General features: G+C 46.0%; 2 protein-coding genes across 2 annotated transcripts; both read left to right on the top strand.

The window, feature by feature from the left end:
- The first annotated feature begins 862 nt into the window (after positions 1 to 862).
- Positions 863 to 6678, top strand: LOC123079437 (protein CHLOROPLAST ENHANCING STRESS TOLERANCE, chloroplastic). Its single transcript, XM_044502205.1, has 6 exons — positions 863 to 1310; positions 1407 to 1451; positions 1668 to 1781; positions 5689 to 5775; positions 6055 to 6228; positions 6366 to 6678. The coding sequence occupies exons 1-6, from the start codon at positions 930 to 932 to the stop codon at positions 6453 to 6455; spliced, it is 891 nt and encodes a 296-aa protein (XP_044358140.1). The 5' UTR covers positions 863 to 929; the 3' UTR covers positions 6456 to 6678.
- Positions 6679 to 6910: 232 nt separating this feature from the next.
- Positions 6911 to 8332, top strand: LOC123079438 (uncharacterized). The gene has a single exon (XM_044502207.1). The coding sequence runs from the start codon at positions 7496 to 7498 to the stop codon at positions 8174 to 8176; it is 681 nt and encodes a 226-aa protein (XP_044358142.1). The 5' UTR covers positions 6911 to 7495; the 3' UTR covers positions 8177 to 8332.
- Positions 8333 to 8549: the final 217 nt, after the last annotated feature.

Consider the following 8549-nt stretch of genomic DNA (forward strand, 5'->3'; position numbering starts at 1 on the left):
GGTTGCCAAAGTACGGGTTCGGTGACCACCCCCAAGGGTTGCCATTTGTACGGGTTCGGTGACCGCCCTCAAGGGTCCCTTAGTGGAATCACGGCATCTTGCATTATGTGAGGGCGTGAGGAGATTACGGTGGCTCTAGTGGCTTCTTGGGGAGCATTAGTGAATTCACCGTACTAGAAGCCCTGACACACGAGATTAATACACCAAGCGTCAGTTACGCCGACCATGACAAGCATGCCGTTAGGACATGTGTAATATGAGGTCTAATTTCGAAGCTCTCGTCGTGGGGAACACACCGGTGAAAATGGTTTTGTAATTTGGACGCACGGTTCACAAAGTATTTTCATTAAAAAAATGGATCTCACAAAAAAATACAACCCTCTCCATACGTCTCAAACTAGTGAAAAAACTGATCAAAACTTCGTGATGGCAATAGGTGACACACATGCACCGTGCCAATTGTCACCACATGAGAAATTTGGACGTAAGCCTTTAACATTTTTAAGGAGCAGTACTCCTTTAATAACTTGTTTTTGAGAGGGGCGGTTTGATGATTATAGTTTCTTTTTTGCACATTTAATAACTAGTGATTATCTTTATTTTTAGAAGAAATAACTAGTTTTTTTTTGACGGGAAATAACTAGTTTTCTTTTAAGCTAAGAAGAAATAACATTTTTTTTGAGAATCAGAAGAAATAACTAGTGATTTAATCGCCAAGTTGTTCGGACCGAGACCCGAATACCATTTTAGGCCTAGACAGCCCAGATCTTCTTATTCAGAACTACATTAAGCCGGCCCGCTAACTACAGTCCTGCTTTTCGGGGCCCGCCAGAAAATCAACACCGCGTCATGTCCCAAACCGTGCGGCCGCGAGCCGAGATGCCCCGACCCGAAAGAGATAAGCCGCCACCGCCGCTGGCCGGAGCCAAATGGCGCTGCTATCGCCACCCTCCGCTCCGCCCCTGCTCACACCAGCTCGCCACCGCCTCGCCTCTCCCCATCTCCTCGCCATCCCGGCGTCACCGAGCTCTCTCCTCTCCCTCCCCCACCACCACCACAGCCTCCTCCTCCCCTGCGCTGCCAACGCCTGGCCGCCCCGCCGGCACCGTCGCCGCGGCATAGCCGCGTCGCTCGGGCAGGAAGAGCCTGGAGTCTCCGACGCCCCCATCACCTCCGAAGGAGAGTTCGGAGAGGGCGACTCCGAGCTGCCGATTAACTTCGATGCAGAGGCAGGCGCGGTCGCGGTTTCCGCCGAGCCGCCGGCGGACGCCAGCCTCGAGGACCTGGAGAACATCCGAGAGATCAAAAGGGTCCGTCCGGCGTGTCTAGCCTCTTCTTTTTCTCCTGGGTTGCATTATCGGGATGAGTTCTTATTTACTTGGTATATTGGTTGGATGTGATATCAGGTGCTGGAGCTTCTTCAGAAGAACAGGGATATGACCTTCGGCGAGGTATGCGATTTTCACTGCTACTTAATTTTCTGTGGATACTGGAACGAACTGCGTCGATTGTTTCCGTCTCAGTATAATAGCCACATTTTGAGGGATGTCCACTAGGCTTGGAGTTTGCATGCTGTTTAGCTCTCGTTGCTGAACCTTGGAGTTTGCACGTTTGTATTTGCGGATGAGAACTTAGAATATTTTGTTTTGTTTCATGTTGCATCGCAGGTTAAGTTAACTATCATGATTGAGGACCCTAGAGATGTAGAAAGGAAGAGACTGCTAGGCATAGAGGATCCTGACGAACTTACCAGGGATGATTTAGCTGATGCTTTGGTTGAGGTAAATTACTCTGCCCTGCGACGTGCACCTCGCAGACATGTAAAAGTTAATATTCGTTTTTCCTTTTCCTTTTGTGAATTGTTGCTCGGCGACCAACATTTCATCCATCTATAATGACCTGATGAATATCCGGATATTTTGTTGTCTATACAACAACAACAACAACAAAGCCTTTATTCCCAAACAAGTTGGGGTAGGCTAGAGGTGAAACCCATAAGATCTCGCAACCAACTCATGGCTCTGGCACATGGATAGCAAGCTTCCACGCACCCCTGTCCATAGCTAGCTCTTTGGTGATACTCCAATCCTTCAGGTCTCTCTTAACGGACTCCTCCCATGTCAAATTCGGTCTACCCCACCCTCTCTTGACATTCTCCACACGCTTTAGCCGTCCGCTATGCACTGGAGCTTCTGGAGGCCTGCGCTGAATATGCCCAAACCATCTCAGACGATGTTGGACAAGCTTCTCTTCAATTGGTGCTACCCCAACTCTATCTCGTATATCATCATTGCGGACTTGATCCTTCCTCGTGTGGCCACACATCCATCTCAATATACGCATCTCCGCCACACCTAACTGTTGAACATGTCGCCTTTTAGTCGGCCAACACTCAGCGCCATACAACATTGCGGGTCGAACCGCCGTCCTATAGAACTTGCCTTTTAGCTTTTGTGGCACTCTCTTGTCACAGAGAATGCCAGAAGCTTGCATTTAAAATGCCAACTAAAAAGGCTATGCTACCTGCACACTGCTATTATTTGATATTCTAATGATAGTGCACAACAGTAAGCCTAGGCATGCCCTTTCCAGTTGTAACATAAGAAATTGTGTTCCCTGGTAAATATCTTTTGTTTATTCCACTTTCTACCTGCTATGACATTATGATTATTTGTTTGCAACCAAATACACTGTCTCTGTCACCATATTTACAATTTGATACCCTGAGGTTATCCCCTTAATGCTTATTCATGAATTACTACTTTCAAAAGATGACAATTCATGTCAAATTTATATTGGACATGAATCCACAAGTAAGCTGCTTGATAAATACTGGCATATGGTTTCTGTTCTCACTCTTGAAATTCAGACATTGCAACATAACATCTTTCTGGACGTTGAACAGCTTGCTATGGTAGTTCTTTATGATGGGTCTCAATAAAAGGCCTCATTAGTTAAAGTTCTAGTCTAATAGCTTCGGCATGCATCATTAGCACTGTTAATGTTACGAACCTTGATTCGCAACAGGATAACTACTGTTCTGAAGATACCCGACGGCAAGGCTAGGGGGATTGGCTAGACATAGGTTGAGATGAGAGAATAATTTGACTGTTCTTTGTCTCCATAGATACATGAAACCAGTGGCGAATCTGGGATGAAAGTAGAGGGTAGGCTCAAAAAATCAAGTTCCTAAGCCTAATTAGCAAATGCATTGCAATTATTGCATGTAAAACATCTCACTATAATTGTGAAGTGGTATGTTTAGCTTTTTTTTTGAGGGATAAGTGGTATGTTTAGCTGAAATAAGATTTTGGAGGGTAGGCTTAAGCCTATTGAAGCCCCCCTAGTAGACTCGCTACTGCATGAAACCCTTTTATAGTGAATGTCTTGGACCTTGACCTCTTTTAATATGATTATTCCTATTTGACCTTTTCTTATACAATTGAACTCTTTTGTAATCCTATACTTTGCTAAATGACTCTCCTCTTTTCTGTTTACGTTCTGCCGCATGTCCTTGACAAACACGTGACCATCTCCTTCTGCGGTACGACCACCCTAGTCTTCTTCCTGACCAGCCGCGACCAGGTCGCCACTGCCTTGGTGCAACATACTAGTGTCAACAACACTACACCCCTCCCGGATAAGCGGCTTGTCCTCAAGGTTGCGGCTAGTGGCACATTCTTGCCATTGTTCTGTACTTTTGGGATTGCTTGTATGAACCTGGGTGATATACCCACTATTGAACCGTTGGTGGTTTCGTCAGGTGCATCAAGTAAAAGCATATCTGCAAATTAGGGTTTTCCGTGAATTGCCTTGCTGGTAGTGCCTTCTGCTGTACCATAGCTGCTGCTTTTATTGCTTCCATCCTGCTGCACACATCGAAGTAAACTCATGGCACTTAAAAGACTGAGGTATGCTAGGCAAATAAATTGAGCAAGAAATCCGTACAGGACTGGTCTTGTGTTGCAGTTTAACACATCCTTTTTTGCAGTTCCTGCATATAGCCTTGTGTTCATATAGAAATTGAATTCTCCTTCCTTCTCTGTTTGGACTCCTTGTATGCAAATTAACCTTTCCAATTCAGTCTCCCCGATGCAGACAGTTGCAAGTAAGCAAGCCATACAATAACATGGAAATAGCACAATCCGGTTAACTTTTTGTTGATGGCCTTTTGTTTTTCCAATCATACTTGAGAACCAACTCAACTTCCCTACTTTCACTTGGGCACTGTGAGCCGAACTCTTCATGGCCTAATCCATCTCCTTACTCCCATGCAAATCCATGCTGAAGTACATCTGCTGATCTGCCATTGGCTGGTCTATGCTCACAATCTTATGCATTGGTATCAACACTTCAGATTCATGCTGGAAAATTGTCCTGCTCTATGCCAATTGTTTTTCTGATTGTTCTCAGCTGCGTGAGCACCGCTGCCGCCAATTTCATGCATGCACTGAAACCTGCGCAGGGAGTTTCATCTTTTTCCTGGACATGGACTTGATGGATCCTAGTTCTGCCACATGAAACTCCATCTCCTAACTCATTTGAACATGTTGCTCTTCTCCAAGACATGCATGTGGACCATGGCTTTGGGACAACGACATGCTTGCAAGTTGCAACGCATGCACATCTGCTTGATGTTCTCCTGCTGCTGGACGGACTGAACATCATGAGCATCATGGGCCAAATAGTCTGCTCTACCTCTGTGCTCATCGCCGCCGCTTGTTCTTTAAGCGATGACACTTACAACTCCTCCAGTCCCGATGGCAGGGGAGGCGTCTGCGCAACAGCTGCTTCTTGTTGAGCGGTCGCTGCCACTGCTTGTGGTGTCGCCCCTGCCAACTTTGTTACACCTAATGTGCTCAAGAACACAGAGTAACTTGATACCAAGTTGACAGCAGCCATCATAGATGTTGTAACCTTGTAGACTAAGCTCGTGTTGCATGGTGGTACAAACCATATTTGACAAAGGCCACGACTGGTGAATTTCTTTGATCAATGTTGTTTACTCTTCCATAAGGATCAGGAACTCGATGAAGCACACTCACTGTGATAGGGTAGATAATATGATGAATCGTGACACGGTATATCCTTTGTGACATTTTCTTGGCAGCAAAAGCAAAACCCATGCTGGACGACTCTGATATCAAATGCTGCGAACCTTGATTCACAACGGGTAACTGCCATGCTGGAGATAGCCAGACGGCATGACTATGGGGGATTGGGTTAGACATGGGTTGAGATGAGAGAATAACTTGAGAGTCTCCCAAACATATATACATGACATCCTTATATAGTGGATGTCTAGGACCTTGATCTCTCTTAATACGATTAGATTTATTAGGCCTTTTCTTATACAATTGACATCGTCCAAATCCTATACTTACATAAAGGACTCTCTTCCTTTCTATTTACTTGCTGCCGCTAAACCTTGGCAAACACATGGCCATCTGCTGCTGCAATACAACCACCCTGATTTTCTTGCCGACCCGACGGCGGCAACCAAATTGCCACTGCCTTGATGTAATGTACTAACATCCACAACTGATAAGTGATAAGTGATAACCAGCTACCTTCAGAGCACATGATAAGAAACATGAATTGCATTTTGATGCCATCTAGTTGATGATGGATAACATTTATATTACCCTGCAAACAGATCAGACACTGATATGCCTTGCCTACTTATAGGTTAATGAAGGACGAATTCCAGAGAATCGTGATACTCTTAGGTTGCTTGCCAAGGAGATGGCAGAATGGCCCGATGTTGATGTAAAGGTAACACTGATAATACAATTTCTACTTCCTAGCAATGGTTACCACAATTCTTTCCCCATGACTACCATGGCTGTAGTTTTTGACTATGCAAATCCTTGTTGGTTTGACCGATAGCACTTGTTTCCTTCAGTTTATGTAGTTTGGCCAGCTTTCACTGTTTTTTGGGTATTACGGGGCCAGTTCCACTGTTATGCTCGTCCCATTTTGTGTGTATTTCTGTACAAAATCTTAACAGAACTACGTTTTAACCCGACTTTCATTTTGTAATTCTGTGTGCAGATAGAAAGTCAAAAGGGCAAGGGTTTCTTTGGCAGATCTGTCTATGCAAAGGCCACAGATACTGGCATTGATCCTGTGGCAGCTGCTAAAAGACTCAACATTGACTGGGATTCTGCCGCTGATATAGATGAAGCAGAGGATGAGGATGATGAAGATGAAGTTCCATCAGCAGTGGTAAGGTGTTGTCTTCAGTATATTCCATAAATTTGTTGTGGATGTAAAACAGTCGAAAGCATTTCATTTAATTGCACATGGCTTGATTTCGTTTTATCACCACTTTCAGCTATGTATAATTTTATTCTGCTCTGCAGGGATACGGTGCTCTGTATCTGTTGACGGCTTTCCCTGTCATTATTGGAATATCGGTCGTGCTGATCCTTTTCTACAACTCTCTACAGTAGTGCACCTTTGCTTCTCGAGAAGATGCTGCCTTTTTCTTGTAAAGCCAAGTTACAACGCCGCTGAATGAGCACCCCTTTCTTAGTCTCATAGTAAAATAGTTTCTGCAATGGTATGACAACATTGTAAAGCTCTGAGGTTGTACACCACACAAGAAGGAAAAGGTCTTGAAATATTGGCTTTTTCTAGGGAAACTGAAAGCTGATTATTCTGCGGTTTTCTTTACGTTACAGTCTCTTCCATATCTCGCTGTGAAGTCACAAGGGCTGTAAGCCACCCATTGCTCAACATTTCTGTGGGTTTGTACGGTGGCTCTCTCGCTTCCCTGTTTGTTATGCTTACTTTTAGTCTACTATTGTTTTCTGACGTCCATGAGACCATAATGTAAGTAAGTTAAACTGCTACGGTATGCTGTACATGTAGTTATGCTTTCCTTCAAATAGATAGAATGTACTATATGTTGTGATTTTCTCTGGTGAAAACGGCTGAACCGGCAAAGCTTTTCTTGAAGAGCGTATTTGAATCCTGGGAACTTTCTTCCCACAAAAATAAATAGGAGTAAATAAATCATGTAGATGGTTTCTATCCATTTTGCTACTACCTCCGTCACGAAATATAAGAACTGCAAACCCGTCTTATATTTCCGGACGGAGGTACTGTAGTATTAGTTAACAGTATCCTTTCTACGGACATTTATAAGATTTTTAATGTTTATTAATTGGGAAACAATAATGTCAGCTTAGTGCCAAGCACGTACTTCATAAGGCGTTTTGAAATACTAGCTGCGCATAACTCTGTCGTCCAAGACAACAGCTGACCACAGTTTTCTTACACAGAAAAGAATAGCAGATTCGACCACGCAGATTTGAAGGGGTGGCACTGGCTGACTGGCAGGTCAACAGGCCCAACAGCACACCATGACATGAAGACAACAACGCAAGATCCCGACGTGCTCTCCACCATTCCTCGAAGTCAATTTGCTTAGCTTTGCGCTCATGAAGAAGCGTGCAGGTGCAGCTCCTGCAAGTTCACCTCAGGTGCCATGGGTTCTTTCCAACAAGACGCTCCATTCCAGGCCTCCCATGCGTCCTTCAAGAGAGGAGCTCGTGTGGCAGACGATGACGATGATGAGGAGGAGGACAAGATTCCCGCCGACGATCTCGGCGCGGCCAGGGCCGCGCCGTTCGGCCGGCGATCCCGCGCGGGCTCGTCGGTCACTGACATGTCGAGCAACGCGTCCATCAACTACGGGAAGTCGGCGCGGCAGGACAGGTTCGGCAGCGACAGCTTCTGGTGCGGCGCCTTCTGCATGCACCTGCCCGGCCTGTCCAGGCGGCGGCCGATCATGCAGCAGCAGCAGTCCATGAGCCTGAGCGAGCCGGACGCCCCGGCGAGCACGGCCGGGCCTGACGAGCCTACCCGGAGCGGCGCGGTGTCCAAGGCGGCCTCCATGGAGAGGTTCGGCCACAGCTCGTCGTCCTCCGGCATGGTGTTCGGCGGCCGCGTGGACGCGGAGGAGGACGATCAGGAGGTGTCGGCGTACTTCGACCTGCCGCTGGAGCTGCTCCGGAGCAGCAGCGTCGACATGGAGTCGCCCGTCACGGCGGCGTTCGTCTTCGACAGCAGCCGGGGCCGGGGGAAGAGCATGCTGCCGGACCTCGACTTCAGTTTCCCGGCGCCGCCTGCTTTCTCGAGTCCCTCCCCGTCGTCGCGACGGGCCTGATCGAGGAGAGTCTCAGGGCCAGACAACTTTAAATTGAGCCGAGTTACTCTTGAGTTTCTGCATTTCAGACACATTGATCGTATCCATGTATTGCGTGTTGGATTCTTGTTTTTCTGTAATCTGTATATTGCAATTCATATCTGATATGTGGGGAAATTGGATTATGTACCCAATGTTGGTTGTCAGTTAGCAAAACTAGCTAAATGACCCTGTGTGGTATTTTTGCCTTAAATCCACATCAGTAGGATCATTTAGCTAGTTTTGCTAACTGACAACCAACATTGGGTTCAGCTAGATGAGTTTTTGTCAATCCCTTATGTACCCAATGTTGGTTGTCAGTTAGCAAAACTAATTAACACCACAAACTAATTAA

Source organism: Triticum aestivum, chromosome 3D, assembly GCF_018294505.1.
Source record: "Triticum aestivum cultivar Chinese Spring chromosome 3D, IWGSC CS RefSeq v2.1, whole genome shotgun sequence".
Taxonomy (NCBI): Eukaryota; Viridiplantae; Streptophyta; class Magnoliopsida; order Poales; family Poaceae; genus Triticum; species Triticum aestivum.